The following is a 24801-nucleotide window of genomic DNA, read 5'->3' on the forward strand; positions in this document are numbered from 1 at the left end:
AGTTAAAAAAATATATATAGCCTTCCAAAACTAACCCTAATCCTAAAATCCAATCAAATCCCATTAATATGGAAATAATGTTACAGAGGAATATGGTGAATAAGGTGCGAAATGCCAGCCTTGTTCGCAAGTCCAATCAAATACTTGATAGTGATATGGTGCGATATGAATTGGGAATGTAGTTGATAGTTTCAGAAAGTTTGGAGAAGTCAATTAAAGGATAATTGGGAGCGTGTCGGTAAAGTTTTCCCTTCATATATAAATAACAACAGACCAGGCTCTTATACAAGTTTCTAAATTACTCTTCTCATATCTTACTTGTTTCCATTATTTCATCATAAGAATGTGCTCTACCATAGAACACATTTATGCCAAACATAGACGTAACTCAGAGCTCTACAAGGCTCTGCTGAACAGAGAAGACGATAGAGGGGGGATAGAACTCTGCAGAAGGCTGCCGATCATGCATTGCACATTATGACAATACAGCCTGATTCCGTACTTCATTTGGCTATTACTTTTAAAAGAAGAGACCTGGTCCTCAAGCTCATAGATGAGTTACCCCACGTTTTCTTGATAAAATCACCCGCCAAAATATATTAGGAAACACTGTTCTTCATGAACCGCCCTTAGCGACGATACTCGCCATGTTGCGGAGAAGTTGGTAAACAAGCGCCGGGGTGGTAGGCATGCGCAACAACAATGGAGAGACAGCTCTCTTTCGTGCGGACCTCTATGGAAAGCTGAGATTTCAAATTTTTGACGGTAAACTCTCTAGTTATGATCCAGACAATAAGCAGCCCTTTTTGAAAGGAGTGATAAATCTACTATTCTTCATGTTTGTTATGCTCGACAGTTGGTAACTACTTCCCATCTAATATTGTTTCAAATTGTATCATATAAGCTCTTTCGAAGGTACATTACAATATTATAATGTTAAAATTTTAAAATTATAAGCATATCAAGTAGTGAATTTACGTTTATTATATTCTTCTAATCTTCTTTATAATTTATCTAATTTTCAAAGCAAGATAGATTTGGCCCCGCAAATTGCAATTGACTATAATAACATAATGAGCAAAAAGATATGGATGGGATGAATGCCCTTCAACTTCTCTCTTGCAAGCCGGAAGCTTTTAGTTGTCAGAGTGAAGATGATTTTCTCGATAAACTAATCAGCAGCTGTAAGTTTCCTAATTATTAGGACATTATATATACTAATCTTTAATTGCCTCTCCCTCCTTCTTTCTTCTTCCACTCAATTTCGAAGTATTATTGCTTTGTACTCAAGTCTTCAATTGTAAGTTACATAGATTAAGATGTTAAGTAATTACGTTATTGTTGTTTCAGATAGTAGTGTGATTATTCGTTATTAGTTGTTTCATATAGAAGTGATTTGGTGATATAGCTAGCTAAATTACTATGTGGGTAACAATTGTTAATTCTTCCCTTTATTTTATTTTTATTTTTTTATTTTTTTTTTATGAAAAGGGAAATCTATTTGTTATTTGGCCTGGAGAGAAAATGCTCGAAAGAAGAGCAAAAAATATGAATCAGCTATGAAGCTGCCAAGTTTCTCATTGAAATGGATCTATGGGAATCAACTATTCCCGTCCAGTACAACATCAGGCCTAAGTACAAGATATGGGGCCAGTCCTACAGTCTTAGCCATTGAGAAAGAAATCATGAACAAGGAAAGAGGAGAAAGAAACGATGCAGAATTCCTTTGTTTCTAGCAGTTAAGTCAGGATGTAGAAGATAGTTGAAGAAATATTCAAAACATACCGTCAAGCAGTTGGTCATATTGATGATTCAGGACGAACTGTTATACAGTAGCAATCAAGTATCGCCAGCAAAAGAGTTTTGAGTTTGTAGTTAAGGAAATGGAAGCAGTCATGCCCTTTCTGGTAAGAAAGATGGACAACGATGGAAACACCATCTTGCATATGGTTGGAATAAAAAAACCAGATTACGCACCTGAAAAGATGGAAGGACCGGCGCTGCTATTGCAAGAGGAATTACTTTGGTTTGAGGTGCGTTTTAATTAGTACCCAAATTTATACCTTCCATAACTTACAAGTAAATGCTAATGAATTTTGTTGGTTGTGTTCGCAGCAAGTTAAGAATGTGATAATCTGCATACCCCAATTCCTAGATCACCAGAATAATATGGGGTTGACCGCAGAAGCGCTATTTGCTGCTGCAAATAAGGACCTTCGTATTTCATCCAAAGAATGGTTAAAGCACACGGCGAAAGGATGCTCAGTAGTGGCAGTTCTCATTGCTACCGTTGCCTTTGCTGCTGCATATACAGTACCTGGTGGACCTAATCAGAATTCTGGTTTTCCAGTCCTCGTGAATCCAAGGAAAGTTGGGAAAGAATTATGCTATACTCTTTCTCCTTTATTCCGGTGGGAGTATTTGGATTATCATATTTCCCTCTCTATATAAGAAAATCAACATCAAGCGCTTTGTAAATATTTAACCAGGAAGACTAAGCAGTTGATTCCTGAGTGTTTTCTAGCTCTACTTATGAAGCTCTATGCCATTTTCTGTTGTACAACTCCATCAGCTAGTCATTCCATCCCTTGAGCTGAACGCCACTTCAATAATTTTACAGACTACTATGATAATTAATTTTGTCTTTTATCAATTACGATGCCCTAATATTAATTAATCGTAGAAACAGAAATCCATGTGTTGACGCATCATTAATTAAGTAATTGAACAATATGAAATAGAAAGTATGAGACTGTTTAGTATGGATGAAGGACATATATGTAATTTGTAATTATTAAATAAGTTTTTGAATCACAATTCACCTTGAATATTGTTTGATTTTATCATATAAATATAGAGTAAACGACTTTTTCCCACCCAAATAATGGTTTAATAATCTTTTCCACCCTTAGATTTTTAAAATATTATTTTATTATCTAAATTTATATTTTGTTTTCAATTTCGAAATTATTGCGACCCCACTCTATCACTATTCTCTTATTTTATCATTACTCACTAAAACCTCTCAAACTATACTCTCGTCGACCCTGTCAATCGCCAGCAATCAATTGAGCGATTAGGCACAGTCGGTCCTCCTAAGTTAAATTCCGATCAATCTCAACCACCAAAATCCAATATTCTACCATTAAAAGATTCATCGGTCTCCACTCTTCAAAAACCCCAAAAACCTAGATCGAGTTTACTCTTTGTTCGCCATCAAAATATAAATTTGGATAATAAAGTGGTATTTTAAAAGTCTGCGGGTAGAAAAGTGTCATTAAACCATTATTTAGTGGAAAAAAATGTTAACTCTACAAATATATATGAAATAATATGTTTATCTTGATTACCAACGAAATAATGATGCATCATCTAAAATCTAAAATTCAAACTTCTAAAAAATTATGAAAATAAATGTGACATTTCTATGGATCTATGATCCTATATAGATACAGTTTATGAAATTTCTCCTCAATCAAACTCCGTTCTCTTACAAATTTTCTCATATACAAAACGCACCGTTTTAAATCTCAAAGTCAACTTCCAAAACCAAAACTATCCCAAAAATATGCCCTCAAGACGAGCTCATCTACATAGGGTAAAAAAGTCATTCCACCAACAAGCCAGCAAAACCCTACCTATATAAGCTGACACTTCGATTCTTTCCCTTTCTCTTCACTCTCCATTTCGTAACCCTACCCGAAACCTCTCACTCCTCTCCCATACCCAAGACGAAAAAATGCCGCCCAAATTCGACCCGTCCCAGGTCGTGGATGTGTTCGTCCGGGTCACGGGTGGTGAGGTCGGAGCCGCCAGTTCGCTGGCTCCAAAGATCGGTCCGCTCGGTCTCTCCCCCAAAAAAATCGGAGAAGACATTGCCAAAGAAACCGCCAAGGACTGGAAGGGCCTCCGTGTAACCGTCAAACTCACCGTACAGAACCGGCAAGCTAAGGTCGCGGTGGTCCCCTCTGCAGCCGCACTTGTTATCAAAGCATTGAAGGAACCGGAGAGAGACAGGAAGAAGACCAAGAACATCAAGCATAACGGTAATATCACCCTGGATGACGTCATCGAAATCGCCAAGGTTATGAGGCCCAGGTCCATGGCCAAGGACCTCAGTGGGACTGTGAAGGAGATACTGGGCACGTGCGTCTCTGTTGGGTGTACGGTCGACGGTAAGGATCCCAAGGACTTGCAACAGGAGATTACTGATGGTGACGTGGAGATTCCCCTTGATTGAGATCAAGATCAACGGTTCTTTCTTTTTTTTTTTTTCCAAAAGAAAAGATTGCTATCATTTTGTTTTTGGTTAATGTTGGATTTTGGATAAATTTGGGGACATTTATTTGAATGAGGTAAAATAGATTATTTGGTACGGATGGTTTTAATTGAGGTTCTAGTTTATACATGTGATTTTTATATTGGTATTTAGTATCTGAGTCACTGAATGATGATTTAATTTTCATAGTCCTATCGTTATATATTTTTTAGATTTTTGTGTAAAAAAAAAAAAATTGAGAAATAGAATAGTTTAGTATTTATTTTGTGACAGTATTTTAGGCGATAGTTCGGTAAACTTATAAATGGCGTTGCATGGTCCTACCTTGTTTCTCTTCTAACCCGACTATTTCGTGCTTATCCGAATTATATTATATGTTGACAATTCTCATTTTGTGCATTCCAAATGGAATGACTTCCAACTTTAAAAATACTTTTATAGTTCAATGGCATTGGTGGCAGGCATTGATTCTTTTAATAGTTTTTAAGTGCTTCATAATTTCTAAGTTGTAAGTTTTATATGCTTATAAGTTGTGTTTAATGGTGTATTTCAGTTTGGTCTTTGATCATGTTTAGGGATTGAATTGTATTGCAGTATTTTGCTGAATTACATACATTTTATTGCCCATTCATTTCTTTTATTCTAAATATCTTACTGAGGGACTAGGGTAACTAATTTGGTGGATATTAAGCAGTGATATATGCGGTGGTCATCAAGAATTTAGCGGTCATATGGTATCTGTTTTTGTTTTTGAAAACTTGTTTCAAATATTATCTTTGACTAGTAGAGTCTTGTTTGAAGAAGTGGAAGAATTTGTTTTTCAAATCATGTTTTTCAAAAACTTATATTTGAGTTCAATATTGGTTTTAGAAAATGAACTCTGCTTCTAATTTTTTCTTTTTCTGATACAGATGAACACGTCTTTTTGAATTTGTAGAATAGAATATGATTTCATGTCTTGTTGTACTGTATAGCCATGGAGAGAGGATGCTTCAGAAGTGAGCCTTGCTCTGATGTTGCCATTTTATGTTTCCCTCTTCTGCAAAGGCAAAAAGCTGTTTTTGCTCTTTGTCGCTGCAATAGCTGAGGGTATTGATCTTCTTGATTTGGTATAATTCTAGGGATTTTGATGTCAAATGGGGCTAAAGCATCCATGTACTCAGCTCTTTGAACCTGTAGCATAGTGTGTGATAAGGGTGATAGGGTCATTCACAACTCTGAGGGTTGAAAACCAGCTGAAGCAGGCTGTAACATGAAGGAATAGGTGGCCCATTTTTGTGTACACCTGGACATAGGATTTTCATCTGCTGATTTTTCTGGAGTTTCAGTTCTTGTAACCTGATTGAGGTTCAAGTCCACCAGTAATGTCCTTAAGCTTCCATCTGTCCTCCCTCCTGGTTTGACTTGGTCTTTTTATTTTCATTAGTGACTGGACTCTAAAAGCTGGAATATTTTGTTAGGGATTGCTATGTTGTAGTTGTGAATGACAATGGGATTGAATGTGACTCTACTGGTCGAAAGATTTCTTTATTCCATAATGAAGATGTAAGTAGTGACCCATTTTTGAATATTGATCTAGTTTTGATGAGGTTTCATTTTCACAAGGATATTGAAACGTTATGTACAGACTTTATTAGTTGAACATCTGTTGTAAATTTGCAGGTTTTTGACAATTGGACGATTCTAATGGAGTATATTGGTAGCTGATGAATTCCCATTAGTTACAGACCTTTAAAATGATGATGGTGTTGACTCAAACAAGTTTAAGGTTTAGGGTATAATTTGGGTTGTAATTTCGGTGTGATTGGTTAGCTTTGACATGCAATATAATAAATTAGCAAATATATAGTTTTAGAAAGAGTAATTCCCTATCACTTGCCTACCTGACTACACTGGACAAGTTCTTGTACAGTACCTTGAATCTGTTCATTTCTTTGAGGCTATGGTGGTCTTCATTTTGATCAAACAGATTTTTGGGGAAAATCTCAAAATGTCTGTAATTTTATAGAGTTAATTGTATTTTACTCTTTTGGGTGCGTTTGGTTTAGGGAATGTTGGATTATTGTGAATGTTATATTAATAGAAAGTTAGATTATTTGAAGATTATTGGAATCTTTAAAAAATGTGTTTGGTTGATTGGAATAAATTGGTGTATATGTTATATTAATATGTTTGATTGAAAAGAATAAATTGGTGAGTATGTTATTTAAATTACTAAATTGTCTTTTTTTAAATATTATAATATTATTTTTATTATTAAATTTTGAATAATTTCTTTTAATCTCCAACATTTCAGATTTAGGTAAAACACCCCAATTTATATAAAACTTTAATTTATAACAAAATCACCTCCACCACCTTAAGCCATTGTCATTTGTCGTCGAAAGTTGTCGGGAGGCTTTGATATGGTTGTTGTTGGCCATATTGTTGGTCAAAACCAGTCACAACGGCTAGATCCATGGCTTTTAACTACCATATTTAGGCGAGATATTGTCGTTAACGGCCATGGATTTGGTTGTTAACGGTTAGATCCATGGTCGTTGACGGTTAGATTTTGCCTAGATCTAGCCGATAACGGTGAGACCCATTGATCTGGTTGGAAATGGCTAAGATAGATCTGACCATTTTTTGCTATATCTATTCTGATATGGTCGTTTTTGGTTCTTGCCATCAATATGGCTAGAAACGGTCATATCGGTGACTTCTAGTGACTTCCGGCGACGAGTGGTGTTGGGGGGATTTAATTGAATACTAATAAATCTTAAGTCTTTAAAAGCAAAAAATAATGCGAACAAATGACACAAAATAATTACACACATAAACACAAGATTTATAGTGGTTCATTCTCCATATGAGAGTTATGTCCACTTTGCTGCTGTGGAATTTCACTATAAAGAAAAAAAAAAAAAAATCATATTTTTAATTGTATTCCTAAAAAAAAACAATTCTGCTTAAACACAAATTAGGAAAATCTATGTCCTAATCTAACTCAAATTTAAATTGAATTTGGCTCCACAATCTCAACAATCTCCCACTTGAAGACTAATTAAACATGTCTTCAATTCTTCACTTCCATCAGCAGTGGTATCAACTTCTCTTTCTTTAAGTGAGAAGTCTAACTAAAGTTGTACACAACTCCAGTTTCTCAATGATAACCACCTTTGTAAACATATCAGTTAGATTTTTACTCCCTTCAATCTTCTTGAGAGTTATAACTCCTTTCAAAACTGAGCGTATGAAATAATAACGAACTTCTATGTGTTTTTGTCCTAGCATGGTAGACTGGGTTCTTTGCCAGGTGAATTACACTTTGACTATCACAATACAAAGCGCTCTTCTCATAATTCTAACCCAATTCTTCTAGGAATTGTTGTAACCATATTAGCTCTTTACTAGCTTCTATTATAGCAACATACTCTGCCTCTATAATAGAAAGAGCAACAATCTTCTGTAATTTTGAAACTCAACTAACCGTTATATCACTTAATGTAAAGACATAACATGTGGTACTCTTGCGATTATCAATATCACCAGCCATATCAGCATCCACATAACCTTGTAGCTCTAAGTCTGACTTCCTAAAGCATAATGCTGAATCTGTAGTACTTTTCAAATATCTTCGAATCCACTTCACTGTTTTCCAATGTTTCTTTCCTGGATTTCTTATTGATAAGAGCTTGAAAGTATATATTTTGTTAGTGATTTAATTGGATTATTTGTGGAAAAATGTGTTTAAATTGTGGAATTTGAATTAATTATTTCATAAATACCTTTTACGGGATCACAGATGTATTTTGAGCATTTTCAGGTTCAAACCAATATGTGAAGGAAAAAGAATGACGTCGATGGAATTCATGACGAGTAGGAACAAACGGTGCAAAAATCGGAGTTGAAACGACAAAGTTGTGATGCGTCGAAGATACAACGTAAAATCTGGAAATTCTTCAAGATGAGCATGCTTCGCTGTTTGGATCATAACTTGAGCTGTAGAAATCGGAATTCGACGATTCTTGTGGCGTTGGAAAGCTTATTCAGGGATCTAAAAAGTTTGTGTTGATGACTTTACCAAATTCTGAAGATCACGGACTCATTGGACAGAAAGAACGATCGCTGCAGTGACGGTTCTTATCGCCGCAGCGATAGGTCACGGGCCTGTTTAAGTTATTACATTCTCCCAGTCCGAATCTGAATGGGTGAAGGCATTTAATTCTTTCCTGAGTAACCTCCAAACCCTAGTACTATAAATAAGGGTCTTTAAGTAGTTTTAAGGGAGATTGGAAAGAGGAGAAAAGACGGCTACTACTTTGAAGATTGGGATCCTGAGAGCTCTCGTTCACCGATTAGAGAAGTTTTTATCTTTTTCTTTCTTGAACTGATGTCATTGAATAGAATGATGGATTTAGTTATTTTCATTATGAACTAATTCTCTTTTCTAGGGCTAAGATGTAGCCCAATTTATGAATATGTGTTGACTTGGATTGTTGTTAATTCTTATTGAGCTTTTAATTCTAAGTTTTATTATTGTGCATAATGCTTTCAATTCTCAAGGGCCCGAGAGTTGAATGATATCATGGGTTAGGTTGAGATCGAGATATGAAACCTGATTTGTCGTAGGTAATAAAACCATAGATTGAGCGAACGCTAGAGATAGGTTACCGCGATCTGTGAGGCTCCGGTAAATTCCATAGAGTTTAATGATCTTTTAGCTCCTAAATCCAATTTAGAGATATCTTGGGTTGTTGCTTAAGGATTAATTTGCTAATTGCTCGAGATAGAGTTAGTGGAATAATAGGGGATTTGGCTTTTAGATTACGCTTGATTAGGTTAACAACAGATGTCAATGCATATGATTACATTGGTGTGAAATCTATGCCCTAAGTTTAGTCATATTGATTTTTACTTCAAAGTGTTTACAAATTCTGCCTTTATTTAGTACTAGTCTTTAGTTTATTTACTTTTTCATTAAATTCATTCTTAACCTTCAGTTAATCAAATAGCAATAGAATATAATAGTTTGGTACTTGGTAGGTAGTTCCTTGGGATTTGACACTCGTTTACTCGAGTTTTACACTGCACCGATTTCGTACACTTGCAAAAAGCCTGTCAAGTTTTTGGCGCCGTTGGCGGGGAACTATCTGTTTTACAATATCAATACGAAATATTTAGTTGCTAATTTGATGTTTATTTCTATTTACTGATTAATTGTTATTTTTGTTTGTCTTATTTGTGGTTTTCAGCTAGAATGGAGAGTTTACGTTCCAGAGGTCGTGGTCATCTTAATCCACTTGATTTTGAGAAGAGAGAACCGCGAAAAAGTTGAGAAAAGAAAAAGGGCAAGCTATTTCTGAAAGGTCAATGGCGAACACAGGAGTTGTCAATCCTAATATGCAAAATCAAGAGAATGGAATGAGGATAATTTAGGAGGAAATGCAATGGGTGAAGCAGCAGTGGTTCAGAGCCTAGTTAGTAAATACGGGTACGGCAAAAAAACGGTACGGGAATTTTACGGGTATGATACGGCAAATGGTGAAAAATACGTTTGTAAAAATTCGGTCATAAAATTCGGATACGGAAAAAATACGATGGATATATACGGGTTTAATACGACACATTGTCAATAATACGTTTTGAAAAATACGGCAATAGCAATCTTGGTTTAGCACTTTTCAAAACATCCCCATTTAAATAATCCATTGTGGTCGACCTTACAATTTATTTTCCTTTATTAAAGTATATTTGAACAATAACTAAGACTAGTATTTTTATCCTTAATTTTATAGCTACGCATACAAAGTTTGGATCCATTAGTATAATTGTTTATTTTCTGAATTAATTGGACAGTACATTCAAAGGTCAAATATAATAGTGTTATGAAATCTAAAAACATGACAAAGTGCACAGGGTTTACAATTTGCAGTTGGCGTTGCTTGTAAACTGATGGTTTGTTGTTTTTTTTTTCTTCTTTAAGTATCTGCCAATTCCAAATCCAAGCTCGACAATATTATTTTATGAATTCATGCTTTTCTTTTGCAGTTTTGCCTTTACCTTTTGCTTTCATACATGATCTTTAGTCTTTTCATTTTGACCCATACAACACACAAACAACAGAACTAAATGAAATATTATGTTAAAACAGATACCAAATATAACTCTCACAAGCATTCATCAAACATGTTTCAAACAAATCTATCCATCCACCAACATACAAATCCATCAATCCACCAACCCCTATTACTACTACTCACACACCAACACAAACACAAACAAATCACCAACATACAAGATTCAAAGAGAGTTAAAAAGAAGAAGAGAAGAAGTGTGTAGCTTGAGGCTTGAAGAGTTGAAGTCTTGGACTTAAAGCTTGGAGAAGAGAGTTAAAATTTAAAAAGAGAAGAGAAGAAGAGATCAAGACTCAGAGTCAAGAGATGAAGAAAAAAGAGTTGAATTGTTGAAGATTTGAAGAAGAGATGAAGACTGTGGAAGAGAGAACCGAGAAAGAGGAGAAGGAGATTTTTTTTAATTTTAGTCAAACCCCACCAAAACGACGTCGTTTTGCCTTATCATGTAATTATTTTTTTGTCTGCAAAAATTCGGCAAAAATTCGGCAATAATTCGGGTATAATTCGCGAATTATACGGATAGGGTATATAATTCGCGAATTATACGGCAGCCCTTATAATATATGTTAATTCGTGTTTTATACGGGAATTATACGGCTAGCCGTATAATTCGCGTATAAAACGCGAATTTACTAACTAGGGTTCAGAGAGCATTGAAGGACTATTCTAGTCCTACTATCGATGGTTGTTATTCAAGTATCAGGAGACCACCCGTTCAAGCGAACAATTTCGAGATTAAGCCAGCAATTATTGGAATGATTCAGTAGTCAATCCAATTCGCTGGGTTACCGAATGATGATCCCAACCTGTTTATCGCAAATTTCCTCAAGTTGTGCGACACATTCAAGCATAATGGGGTATCCGAGGATGCAATCAGACTAAGGCTTTTCCCATTCTCTCTAGGGATAAAGCTAAGGCTTGGTTGATTTCATTGCCATTTGGGAGCATCACGACATGGAATGAGTTGGCTCAAGCGTTCCTCACTAAGTATTTTCCACCTGCCAAGTCGGCCAAATTGAGGAGTGAGATTACCAACTTTTACCAACAAGATTCAGAGTCATTGTATGAAGCATGGGAAAGGTTTAAGGATCTTCTACGGAGGTGCCCACATCATAGTATACCAATCTGGTCACAAGTGTAAACGTTCTACCAAGGTTTGCTACCAACCATTCAAGCCATGATTGATGCTTCAAGTGGGGGAGCCTTGAACACCAAAACACCAGAAGAAGCATACAATCTGATCGAGGTGATGGCGAACAACAACTATATGAGGACTCCAGAAAGAAATTCATCAAGGAGATCAGCTGGAGTGCACGAAGTCGACAGTTACACTACATTGGCTGCTCAACTTACGAACATCCAGAAGCAATTAGGTAATGTGTTGAAAATTAATGCAATTGAATCTTCTTCTCTAACATGTGACCTTTGTGCAGGAAATCATTCGTCAAACGAGTGCCAAGAGGGAAACCAGTTTGCTCAGCATAAACAAGCCAACTACGTCAACAATTTCCAAAGAGGGCAAAGGAATCCGTATTCTAATACTTGTAATCCAGCATGGAGGAAACACCCAAATTTTTCATAGAGCAACAACAATGAGCAAAAACAAGCTCCTGTTTTTCAACCTCAAGAGCAAAAATCGAACTTGGAAAATGCATTAACCAAGTTCATTGAGGAGACAAGCAAGAGGTTTTGTAACGACTCCATTCTCATAAAAATATGCATAGTAAAAAGTACATGTAAAATAACATAAAAAGTTGGGCCCAAAATTTTCTTTTATTAAACATATGTACTCTTTATACAAATATATACAAGATTTGTATCATATGCAAAACTATCAAAATAGGGTGGACAGTGTAGCCATTTCTCTTCGTGTGTCGATGTCCATCCGACCGTGTCCTTATCTAGAACCTGCAAAAACATAGGGAACAACGGGATGAGCACAAAACAATGCTCAGTAAGTAAACCCTCTACTCAACTATCCCCGTAACTCTCTCTCTAATTCTTTCCCTATAATTTTTATTTACTCTTTCTCTTATACAACTCTCTGTTTTCTCTTTCTCATAACTCTTTTCTACTAACTGTCTTTCTAGTAAGTCACGGCCCCATCTGACCGGAGGCACGGCTGGGACTCGCTCCCACTCCCTGTGACTTCTACTCATTCTAGCCGATCGGACTTGGTTATGCATGGATTCGGAACCTTTGGCCATGTGAGTGCATAGAATCTCTTGGGTAAACTCGGGTATAGCCCTCATCCGCATGTACTCTACGGGCTACACCACTTCTCTCTCTGATACTCATGCCGCTCTCTCAATGCGGCGTACATGTGGGAATACTCTACCCGTACTCACAGGTTCCCCATCGCACAACCTACTCTATTCTCTTGTTTAGCACTACTCTAGCTTTTACTCTATAGTGCTTATTCTCTCTTTCTCTTTACTCTTAGAGTAGCTTAAACTCAAAAATCTCTACTCTTTCTCTACTCTCTTCTCTAGTGCATAATTAATGCATAGTTAATGCACATAAATGACTCATGCTCATTAATGCATTTATGAGATGCAATTATGCCATGTAGCAAAAATTAAGGCTTTCTACTCTTACTTATGCTTCTCTTGAGCATTTCATCATACAACTCATGTGCATATAAAACTCTACTCTAACTCTAACTTTTCTCTTTTCTTTAATCATCCAAATGGGAGGAAACTCCCTCATAAACTCTAAATTTCCTGTCAAAAGAAAAGCACTTCAATAAGCTTGCTCAAAACTTCCTCCAACTTCAATCAAACTCAACCCAACATCAAGCAAATAAACACACTTCTCATAACTCAATTTATGTGTATTACTCATTAATAACTACTAATCTCATTCATCTCATTTCAACAAACATAATGCATACACATTTATATATAACTCTCTACTCAAAAGAGTTCTTAAATTCTCAACTTGGGTTGAATTTACTTACTTTATGAGGAAATAGCTTCTTTAACACTTCTCATTTCCTTTGGGAGCTTGCCTTCTCTTTACAACTTTAACCACCAACAACAACAACATGAGACTCTAATCAAAACATAATAAAACTCTCATCTAAAGCAAGAATCCTTACCTTAGGATGCTTTAGATTAAAACCTTACTAAAAAGTTACTCAAAAAGCTCTTGGAAATCCTTGGAAGATTGAAGGAATTTGAGAGAATTTGGAGAATGGAGGAGGCGGTGGAATGGGAAATGAAAAGTTCTCAAAGACTAAACCCCCCTAAATATCTCCTAACAAACTCATTCTTCCCATTTTGCCCTCGCTCTTTCTTGGAAATTCCATCCATATCCTTTGATTCCTTACAAACACACCCCCATACTAACATATTTTTCATGAAATTTTCTTACATTTTACTCCCCACTTTTCCTGCTAATTAGGGGTAAAATGGTCAAATAGCACCTAAGGGAAAAAATATCTAAAACTCAATAAACTTTTCAACCGGCACGTCGCCGCGGCGAAGAAGCTTCCTTCGCCGCGGCGAAACTGTCCAGCAGCTTCCCCGTGGCTTCAACACCTCTTCGCCGCGGCAAAGATTATTCTTCGCCCCGGCGAACCCTGTAACAACAAAAACCTTCTAATTTTGACTCATTTCAAGGCAAATACTCAACATATCAATACAACCAAAGACCAACCAACCAATATTCATAAAACCTGACTCAAATAAGAGCGAAATAAGAAACATTAGCTATGTACCTCAAGTGGGGCGTTACAGATGGCCTGATGGTACTCACCATGCTTCCCAATTGACTATAGCCCCTTGGTCTTGGGTTCGAGTGATGGGGGAGGCAAAAGAAATCCCTTAGGGGGGGGACAGTACCTAGTGAGTCACGCAGAGTGGGCCTGAGTAGAGGGGCCGATCAGCCGTGCCCACGGTGCAGATTGGGCCGTGACAGGTTTGAGAAGACCGACGTCCTGGTTCAAAATCAATCTGCATCTATCAGGAACCTTGAAACTCAGATTGGGCAGATTTAGAACATATTAGCAGGAAGAGGTCAAGGGGTTTTACCGAGTGATACAGAGAAAAATCCCAAGGAACAGACACATGCAATCACCCTGAGGAGTGGAAGAAGTTTGGAAAATTCGGAGGGTGAAGAACAGAGGATAGAACAAAACCTGAAGGATGAGCAGAAGAACGATCGTCGCGGCGATGAAGATGGTGCTCGCGGCGAGCGTGAGAAGGAAGAAAATTCCGTCAGAAGGAAGGAGGATCGCCGCGGCGATGAAACTTGTCGCCGAGGCGACCATGATGCTATTCAAATTTCGTCAGGATTGTCTCACGATTGTTGTGATGATGAATCTGGTGGCCGCGGTGACCGAACAAATGAGCATAAAACTCCATCGAGCCAGGCAACCTTGTCGTACCCACAACGGTTGAAGAATCAGAAGCTCGACAAGCAATTCGGTAAGTTCATTGACATGTTTCGCAGTTTACATATTAATATTCCTTTTGTTGATATGCTAGAACAGATGCCGAAGTATGCAAAAATTTTGAAAGAGATCCTCACGCACAAGAGAAAATTCGAGGAGCACGAGAAAGTTATGCTCACGGAGGAATACAACGCACTGATTCAAAAGCAACTACCACCTAAACTACGAGATCCAGGGAGTTTTACTATCCCTTGTATTATTGGTAGTTGTTATTTTAATAAAGTGTTATGTGATTTAGGGGCAAGTATTAACTTAATGCCGTTCTCCATCTACAAGAAGCTTGGATTAGGAGAAGTGAAGTCAACCACTATGTCTCTCCAATTAGCTAATCGATCAATAACATATCCTAGGGGGGTGGTAGAAAACGTCTTAATTAAGGTAGACAAACTGATTTTCCCAGTAGATTTCATAGTGTTAGACATGGAGGAAGATCGGGAAATGCCTTTAATCCTAGGACGACCTTTTCTAGCAACAGGTAGAGCATTGATAAATGTTCATCAAGGGAAACTAATCTTAAGGGTAAAAGATGAGCAAGCAGAGTTTAATGTTTTTGATGCTAAGAAGCTTCCATCCTACTTTGACACATGCTTTGAGATTAGTATCCTTGATAACATGGTGAATAAAAAATTAGAAGAAAACCACCCTAGTTCACCCCTAGAGAATTGTTTAGTCAACTCTAGGACTATGGAGGCTGACTTTGAGATGGTAGATGAACAACGATTAAAGCCCTATGTGAATGGTGAAATTAAGGATACGAGGGCTTGGATTCTCCTAGATGATCCGGATTGAAAAAAACGAAAAGTCAAGCTTATGACTTTAACAAAGCGCTTCTGGGAGGCAACCCAAGTTTTTATTTATTTATTTTAATTTTTTTCTTTTATTGATTAGTGTGTTATTTTTGCAGGTGTTAATTTTCAAGTACGTTTAATTTTTTTTATTTTTTTGTTTAGTGTAAATAATTTTGATATTGTGTTTGTTTCTCTACATTCATAACTTTAACACGTGATGTGTGTTTCCAATGAGGTGCACCGTAAGTTTCTTTGTTTTGACAGAATTAAAAGGCAACAATGGAATGAAACGAGTTGGTGATCGAATTGTCACGCATATTCGCACTTCACTATTGCAAAAGGGGGTAACTTTTCTTTTTCTCTTTTTCCTTTTATTTACATTTGTACATTGAGGACAATGTTGATTTTAAGGATGGGGGTAGGAATTCGCACCTTTGTGCAAATTATAGACATGGATTTAGGGAGCGGATTTTGTTTTTCTTTTATAGTTTTTTTTGTTTTATTGTGAGTTTTTTCTCTTGGATTAATTTATATGTCTATGATAGGAATATGATTGCAATAACATGAAACAAGTAGAGGACATTAATTTTTGCCTTTAATTATGGATGATTGTGAATATTAATGACATTTAGTTTGAGACCCTAGCGGTTTGTGGATTGAAAGTGGTTAAGTTTACTTATTTAGAGACGTTTTATGTGTGAATATTTCATGGAAATTTTTGCGATCTCAACAAACTCTAGAACTTATTTGACAACCACTCGAGGCAAAATCCTAGAGTTCACATCACTTAGGAAATGATTTAGGCTGTTTTTGGACCGATTGAGCCTTTCAAGCCGACCCTTTTTATCATTATCACTAGTTAACCCTTTGAGCCTTTTTAAACACAATTTAGCCTTGTTTTTCTTTCCTTGAACTTAATTTTTACCTTACCCTAATTATGAGCCTAAAACACAATCCTACCCGTTTTATCTTTAAGAGACTTAATTGTAATTCAAGCTTATTACGAGTGTTGGTGAGGAAGTGTAGTTTTGCCACAACCTAGGTTTATGCGAACAAATTGGTTAGGGGTTGTGGAGTGCTTGCAAAATCAGTGGGGCTGTGTGTGTATTTTCTACTTTCTGTGAAAAAAAAAAACGAAAAAAAAAAACTGAAAAAAAAAAAGAGAAAGAAAAGAAAAGTGGGCATTGAAAAGCATTGTGAAGATTTGAAATTATGCACATGGGTTTATATTATTGTCGAAAAGAAAGAGCTTGATAAAGCTACTGAGTGAAAAAGGGAAGTGTTTTTGTATGACAGTAATAAGAATGAATGAAGATTAAGTCTCTCAATTCGATTTTTGTTGAATTCCCTTTCCGTTCTTTTGTGAACCCATACCCTGGCCTAAAGTTACAACCTTTTCAAAGACCTATTGATCCAAGGTAGTATGAATTTCTACATTAGTGGAGAGTGGTTTGAAAAGTGAGCTTATGGGGTTTGATTCCATGATTCACCTATAAGTCATAACCCGAATACTGAGATCAAAATTTTGTTCATGAATGTTGTGCATAAAACCATCCGGGTTTGTAGACTAATGGTTTGTGGTTGTATGGATGTTCTAGGGTTGATAACGAAAATGGAATTGATGTTTGCATTGTCTGTGAGTTTAGGTGATTTTTAATTAATCTATTTGTTTTGTGTATATGCAATTTTTGAGACGTCTTTACGAATTGATCCAAGACTTTTTGTTAATGTGTTCTTTTTATATTTATGTTTTTATTACTTTTGGAGTTTATGATAAGTTTAGTGTGTATGTTTGTGGGTATCATCACTGGAAACCATCACGAGACTACAACTCATCCAACTAGGGCCACCTAGGGGTTTAAAGGCTTGTTGCATACGCTAAATGCAATCGTGTCAATCTACGAAAGTAATTTAGGATAGTTTAGATATGAGTTTTCATTGGTTGTTTTATTTTCAAGCTTAAAGACTTATTTTATCGCTTAGTTTGCTAGGGACTAGCAAAAAGCTGGTTGGGGGTTGTGATAAGAGCTTGAAAGTATATATTTTGTTAGTGATTTAATTGGATTATTTGTGGAAAAAATGTGTTTAAATTGTGGAATTTGAATTAATTATTTCATAAATACCTTTTACGGGATCACAGGTGTATTTTGAGTATTTTCAGGTTCAAACCAATATGTGAAGGAAAAATAATGATGTCGATGGAATTCATGACGAGTAGGAACAAACGGTGAAAAAATCGGAGTTGAAACGACAAAGTTGTGACGCGTCGAAGATACAACGTAAAATCTGGAAATTCTTCAAGATGAGCATGCTTCGCTGTTTGGATCATAACTTGAGCTGTATAAATCAGAATTCAACGATTCTTGTGGCGTTGGAAATCTTATTCAGAGATCTAAAAAGTTTGTGTTGATGACTTTACCAAATTCTGAAGATCACGGACTCATTGGATAGAAAGAACGATCGCTGCAGCAACGGTTCTTATCGTCGCAGCGATAGGTCACGGGCCTGTTTAAGTTATTACATTCTCCCAGTCCGAATCTGAATGGGTGAAGGCATTTAATTCTTTCCTGAGTAACCTCCAAACCCTAGTACTATAAATAAGAGTCTTTAAGTAGTTTTAAGGAAGATTGGAAGGAGGAGAAATGACGGCTACTACTTTGAAGATTGGGATCCTGAGAGCTCTCGTTCACCGATTAGAGAAGTTTTTATCTTTTTCTTTCTTGAACTGATGTCATTGAATAGAATGATGGATTTATTTATTTTCATTATGAACTAATTCTCTTTTCTAGGGCTAAGATGTAGCCCAATTTATGAATATGTGTTGACTTGGATTGTTGTTAATTCTTATTGAGCTTTTAATTCTAAGTTTTATTATTGTGCATAATGCTTTCAATTCTCAAGGGCCCGAGAGTTGAATGATATCATGGGTTAGGTTGAGATCGAGATATGAAACCTGATTTGTCGTAGGTAATAAAACCATAGATTGAGCGAACGCTAGAGATAGGTTACCGCGATCTGTGAGGCTCCGGTAAATTCCATAGAGTTTAATGATCTTTTAGCTCCTAAATCCAATTTAGAGATATCTTGGGTTGTTGCTTAAGGATTAATTTGCTAATTGCTCGAGATAGAGTTAGTGGAATAATAGGGGATTTGGCTTTTAGATTACGCTTGATTAGGTTAACAACAGATGTCAATGCATATGATTACATTGGTGTGAAATCTATGCCCTAGGTTTAGTCATATTGATTTTTACTTCAAAGTGTTTACAAATTTTGCCTTTATTTAGTACTTAGTCTTTAGTTTATTTACTTTTTCATTAAATTCATTCTTAACCTTTAGTTTAATCAAATAGCAATAGAATATAATAGTTTGGTACTTGGTAGGTAGTTCCCTTAGGATTCGACACTCGTTTACTCGAGTTTTACTACTTGCACGATTTCGTACACTTGCGAAAAGCCTGTCACTTATGTACCTACTCATAACTCCCATTGCATGTACTATGTCTAGCCTTGTACATACCATGACATGCATACATAAGACCGATAATCGCTGATGCATAAGGTACCTTGGCCATGTAGTCTCGCTTATGTTCTATTGGAGGTGATTGATCTTTAGATAGTTTAAAGTGACTAGCCAAAGGAGTACTTACTGGCTTTGCTCCATCCATGTTGAACCTATTGAGTACTTTCTTCACATACTCTTCTTGTGACAGCTTCAAGAAACCTTTCGCTCTGTCTCTGGTAATCCTTACACCAAGGACTTGTTTTGCAGCTCCCAAATCCTTCATAGCAAACTCCTTTGACAATTGCCTTTTTAGCTTGTCTATTTCCTATTTACAAGCCCCTGCAGTCAACATGTCATCTCTCATTTCCTTATACTTTAAAAGTAAACCCATTAAACTTCTTGTACCATTGTCTAGGTGCCTGTTTTAGCCCATATAAGCTCTTTAGAAGTTTACACACCATTCTTTCATTTCCTTGTACTTTAAAACCATGTGACTGCTGCATATAAATTTTTTCATCTAGTTCTCCATGAAGAAACGTCGTCTTTACATCTAACTGCTCGAGATGAAGGTCTTCTTTTGCCACTAACCCAAGTACTCTTTTTATTGTAGTCAACTTGACAACTAGAGAGAAAATTTCAATGTAGTAAATGCCTTCTTTCTACTGAAATCATTTCATAACCAGTCTTGTTTTATATCGTTTGTTGCCATCATGTTCATCTTTCACCCGATAAACCCACTTGTTTTGCAACGCCTTCTTCCCTTGTGGTAGCTCTGTTAATTGTTAGGTTTGATTTGTTAATAATGAGTCCATCTCATCCTTCATAGCTAGCTCCCACTTGATTGAGTCATCAACTTGCATTGCTTCCTCGTAACACTTTGGTTCACCACCATCAGTTAGTAAAATATAATGCAGAGAATGGAAGTACCTCTGTGGTAGTCTTATAGTCTTGGAAGATCTTCTAGGTTCAAACACAGGCGTTTGTGGTCAACTTCTTGAGCTATATTATCTTGATCTTCCTGGTCATTGTCCTGCATGCCATTCATTGGGAAGTCTTTCAAAGGAACTACCTCTTACTTCTTCACTTCAATGCTTGGATTTTCTAACTTCATGTTGAGCTTATCCTTGTACATCACTTCTTCATTAAATATGATGTCTCTGCTTATTATAATCTTGCGGTTTTGGTCATCCCAGAAACGATAACCAAATTCAACGTCATCATAACCAATGAAAAAATATTTGTTAGATTTAACATCAAGCTTACTTCTAAGAGTAGAGTCAATGTGAACATATGCTAAATAACCAAACATTCTTAAGAAAGAATAATTTACCTCTTTGCCGCTCCAAACTTCTTTTGGGATCTTGCAATTTAACGGTATAGAGAGTCCTCTGTTGAGCAAGTAGGTTGCAGTATTGATTGCGTCAGCCCAAAATGTATGTGGTAGTCTAACATGCAATCTGATGCTTCTTGCATGCTCATGTAGGGTCCTGTTCATCTTTTTCGCGACACCATTCTATTGAGGAGTTGCAAGAATGGTCTTTTCCATCTTGATCCCATTATTGGCACAACATTCTTTGAACCCTTGATCAATGTACTCTCCCCCATTATCGGATCGCAAGCACTTCACCTTTAGGTTTGTCTCATTTTCAACCATGGCTTTCAACTTTTTAAAAGTACCAAAAACATCAGATTTATTTTTCAAAAAATAAACTCATACCTTTCTACTTGCATCATCCATGAACGTCACACAGTACTTTGAGCTTCCAAGGGATGACACAGGAGCAAGCCCCACACATTTGTATGAACCAACTCCAACTTCTTTGCCTTTGGTTCCCTTGCTACTTTGGAAAAACTTACTCTTCTCTGCTTGCCAAAGATGCAACCTTCACACAAACTGTGATCAATCGACTTCAACTCTGGTAGTTTTCCCTTTGACTGAAGCTCCTTCATTCATTTCACGCTCATATGCCCAAGTCTACAATGCCACAAACCTGAGGTAACATTAGCATCTACGATTGAAACTGAATCTCTGCAACTAGAAAGTCATGTAAAGAGTTCCAGTTTTATTTCCATGAGCAATCACCATGGCTCTTTTGGTAACTTTCTATACACCACCTAGAAAGGACACACTATGCCCTTCATCGTCAAGTTGCCCAACTGATATTATATTGCGCATTAATTTTGGTACATGTCTTACTGGATTTTCCACACAGATCTGTTTGTCATCTTTAACCTAACATCACATATACCTACAATATCCAAGGGTTCTTCATCTCCTAGGTATACCTTTCCATGATTTCTAGCCACATAATTTTCTAGAATTTCATGGTGTGCAATGGTATGGAATGAAGCTCCTGAATCTAAAACCCAAGAGTCAATAGAATTATCAATAGATAAAAGTAAAGCATCTTATGCCTCTTCAATTACGACATTGGCAGCATCATCATTGTTGTTCACCTCTTTCTTTGGTGTTTTTTAATTCCTTTGCTTCGATTTGAATTCTTATCGTAGCCCCTGCCTCTTGTTTCAACATTTAAAGCATTCAATGTTATCTCACCTGAATCTTTCCTGTGAATCTCCTCAGCGAGAATTTTATCTCTGACATCTGTGAGTTTTAATTTTGCACTACCTGTTGAATTACTAATTGCCGCTCTCATAAGCTCCCAACTATTTGGTGGCAAAGCCATAAGAATTAGGGCATGAACTTCTTCATCAAAATCAATTTTTACAGACGACAATTGATTAATGATTGGATTAAAATCATTCATATGCTCTGTTACGGAAGCACATTCTCTCATCTTAAGATTAAATAATTTTTTTATAAGCTGTATCTTGTTATTCACAGAAGGCTTCTCATACATATCGGACAAGATCTTCATCAACCCTGTTGTGGTTATCTCCTTCGCCACGTTACTTGTCACATTCTTAGTCAATGTCAATCAAATGACTCCTAATACTTATCTATCAAGGAGTGCCCAATCTTCATCTAACATCTTTTCGGGTTTTTCTCCTAAAAGAGGTAGATGTGATTTTTGCCATACAGATGATCTTCAATTTGCATCTTCCAGAATGCGTAATCTATACCATCAAACTTGTTGATCCTAGGTGTATATGCTCCTTCTTCTCCAACCATCGCTTTCTTCCTTGAACCTGGCTCTGATACTAGTTGTTGGGGGATTTAATTGAATACTAGTAAATCCTAAATCCCTGAAAGCGAAAAATAATGCGAACAAAGGACACAAAATAACCACACACACAAAAACAAGATTTATAGTGGTTCACTCTCCGTATGAGAGCTACGTCCATTTTGCCGCTGCGGAATTTCACTATGACGAAGAAGAAAAATTACAAGAATCTCTCAAGTCTCACAAATTGACTCACTCACTAAACCCTATTTAGTGGCTCTCACTTTGATTGTGGCTTTGTCTTCTATTCAATTTGTGTTGTCCAACTCTAGGACTTAACCATTTTTTATAGGTAATACATGGGACACAATTCTTAATAGGACTCAAATCTCATATCTTAATGAGAATTATATTTTACTTCCTAATACAATTATAACCCTATTTCCAATTGTATTCCTAAAAGAAAACAATTCTACTTAAACATAAATTAGGAAAACTCATGTCCTAATCCAACTCTAATTTGGATTGAATTTGGCTCCACAATCTCAATAGATGGCGGTGGTTGGCCAACTGTCGACGATGGTGGCTGGGTGACAGTGGTGATCTGTAATTTTTTTTAAATATAAAGGTATTATTATTTAAAAACTTAATTAAACAATGGTAAAATTGTAATAGTGGATTAATGTATATTGATTTTAAAACAAGGGCATTATTGCCCAAATTTTTTATTAATAAGTGATAAAATTATAACAAAAATAAATTTATCAAATAATCTTATAATACCTAAAAAAAATTGAGTAGATTACCTTCAATATTATCAACAATAATTACTATTGGTATATTGCTGAAATCTTATATTAGTTAACAACCAAACGTGATAATCAAATAATATAAGATGATATTATCTTAGTAATCTCATATAACCCCAACCAAACACCCCTTTGGGTTTAGGTCCACTAGGTTCAAGTCTTGTATTTTAAGGTATTGAGATATCCAGATAAGGGAAGTTTGCTTTTTGAACAGGAATCTCTAACTTGACCGTTTGTTAAATTCAAGAGGGTCTAGACATAGTTAAACCAAACCCGCGTGGATAAAGTCTCTTTCTAATTTTATAATTTGGGACCGTGCCAAAGTCAAGCCTTGACCAAGTGGTATTATTAACAAGATTTTTCCCATCCACTCATTTTATTCATGTTACTGTAACTGTTCTCTTTATTTACCCTCGAACTAAAGTAGATCCATAAATTTCTCTTGGCTGTATGACTTTGTCCTTCAAGGCATGATAAATTCCATATAAAATCCCCTGAATGGTTCCCTTGAATTCCATATCTTAGTACGCATTCCACCTCTCTCTTTCTTAGGTGAAGCCAAGAGAGAGAGACAGTAAATTCTAAACATCTACTTCTGTTTGTCAAACAAACATCAAAGGAATGGCAAGAGATCTTCGACATGTGATGAAGCCTTGGATTGAGGTGGCGCCACCTCTTACTTGGTTGCCTCGGATTGCTTCTAATGCTCCAAAACTGGAAACGATCAGAGAAGAATATGAAGAGGAGGAACAGGAAGATTAAATTGATAATGGCTTTAGTTAGGGCAGATTTTATGGCCTAGTTTTGTCTCCCTGTCCGAAACAGGACTTAGGTGGAGACAATAGAGCCGTCCAATTTCCTCACTTTGATCATATTGTTCTTGCTAATATCAATGTTATACATTATCTAATTCATATTCTTCTTGTTTAAATATCAATGTCATACATTATCTAATTCACTTCACCTGTGGTGGGTATCTCTAATTTCTCTCTTACCACCTCCCTGCATGCACGTACCCACAAAAGCATTGCAGCTTTTTGTGATATATTTGCAATAACTTTCTTCGGTGCAATTAATTGGCTTACATTATGAAATATATAATTGGCCTAGATTTGTTGCAGAAGCAAAATTTAAATTAGACTTTTAATTAAACTGAACATTTCATTCAGATCAGACGCACTGACTTGGTCGGATCCTTAGGAGTTGAGCCTAATGAAAGCAAACTTTTAAAATTCACTTCAATTTATTCTAGACTATGTCATAACCGTTAAAAGATAGAGTAATGCTATTAACCTAATATTTATTTTAAATGGTGTCACCATATGTGACATTATCGTTTTATTCAATACATTGATATGTTATTTATGTGTCAGTATCACACATAATAACTTAGTACTTAAGATATCAATTTTGGAATGAATTAATTATCAACGTTTTAAAACTCAACTCGGGGTGAAACCAGACAAGGTGGCTGAGTCATGGGTTGACCAGTTGAATCGGTTTGACCGATAAGTCAAACCAGTGTCGTCACCATGTATATAGGTTTGAAATCTAACAAAAATACTCCTAAGTTTGAAATCCTACAAAAACACTCCAAGTTACACTGTCAGCATCGACAACCCAGGCTAAATTGGGCTTGTTTTCGACATCGACAATACACCCCATCACCACAAAAACTCTTCCCTCTGCGTCCTGAACAAAACCCATCGCACTCCACCTGG

At 36.3% G+C, this 24801-nt stretch overlaps 2 protein-coding genes and 1 non-coding gene across 3 annotated transcripts; 2 read left to right on the forward strand and 1 right to left on the reverse strand.

Annotated features, from left to right (window-relative positions):
* The first annotated feature begins 1883 nt into the window (after nucleotides 1–1883).
* LOC116105049 lies at nucleotides 1884–2451 on the forward strand. The gene is made up of 2 exons (XM_031391469.1): nucleotides 1884–2033; nucleotides 2116–2451. The coding sequence occupies exons 1-2, from the start codon at nucleotides 1884–1886 to the stop codon at nucleotides 2449–2451; spliced, it is 486 nt and encodes a 161-aa protein (XP_031247329.1).
* A 1212-nt stretch (nucleotides 2452–3663) lies between these two features.
* LOC116105022 (60S ribosomal protein L12) lies at nucleotides 3664–4388 on the forward strand. Its single transcript, XM_031391447.1, has one exon. The coding sequence runs from the start codon at nucleotides 3740–3742 to the stop codon at nucleotides 4238–4240; it is 501 nt and encodes a 166-aa protein (XP_031247307.1). The 5' UTR covers nucleotides 3664–3739; the 3' UTR covers nucleotides 4241–4388.
* A 7022-nt stretch (nucleotides 4389–11410) lies between these two features.
* On the reverse strand, nucleotides 11411–11517 carry LOC116105071. Its single transcript, XR_004124014.1, has one exon. It is a non-coding gene; the product is annotated as a small nucleolar RNA R71 (small nucleolar RNA).
* Between the last annotated feature and the right edge of the window lie 13284 nt (nucleotides 11518–24801).

Source organism: Pistacia vera, unplaced genomic scaffold (genome assembly GCF_008641045.1).
Source record: "Pistacia vera cultivar Batoury unplaced genomic scaffold, PisVer_v2 Contig491, whole genome shotgun sequence".
NCBI lineage: Eukaryota > Viridiplantae > Streptophyta > Magnoliopsida > Sapindales > Anacardiaceae > Pistacia > Pistacia vera.

Coding starts and splice junctions, on each gene's coding strand:
- LOC116105049 (XM_031391469.1), top strand. CDS start 1,884: ATGGAAGCAGTCATGCCCTTTCTGGTAAGAAAGATGGACAACGATGGA. Junction 2,034..2,115: donor AGGAATTACTTTGGTTTGAG/GTGCGTTTTAAT, acceptor TTGTGTTCGCAG/CAAGTTAAGAATGTGATAAT.
- LOC116105022 (XM_031391447.1), top strand. CDS start 3,740: ATGCCGCCCAAATTCGACCCGTCCCAGGTCGTGGATGTGTTCGTCCGG.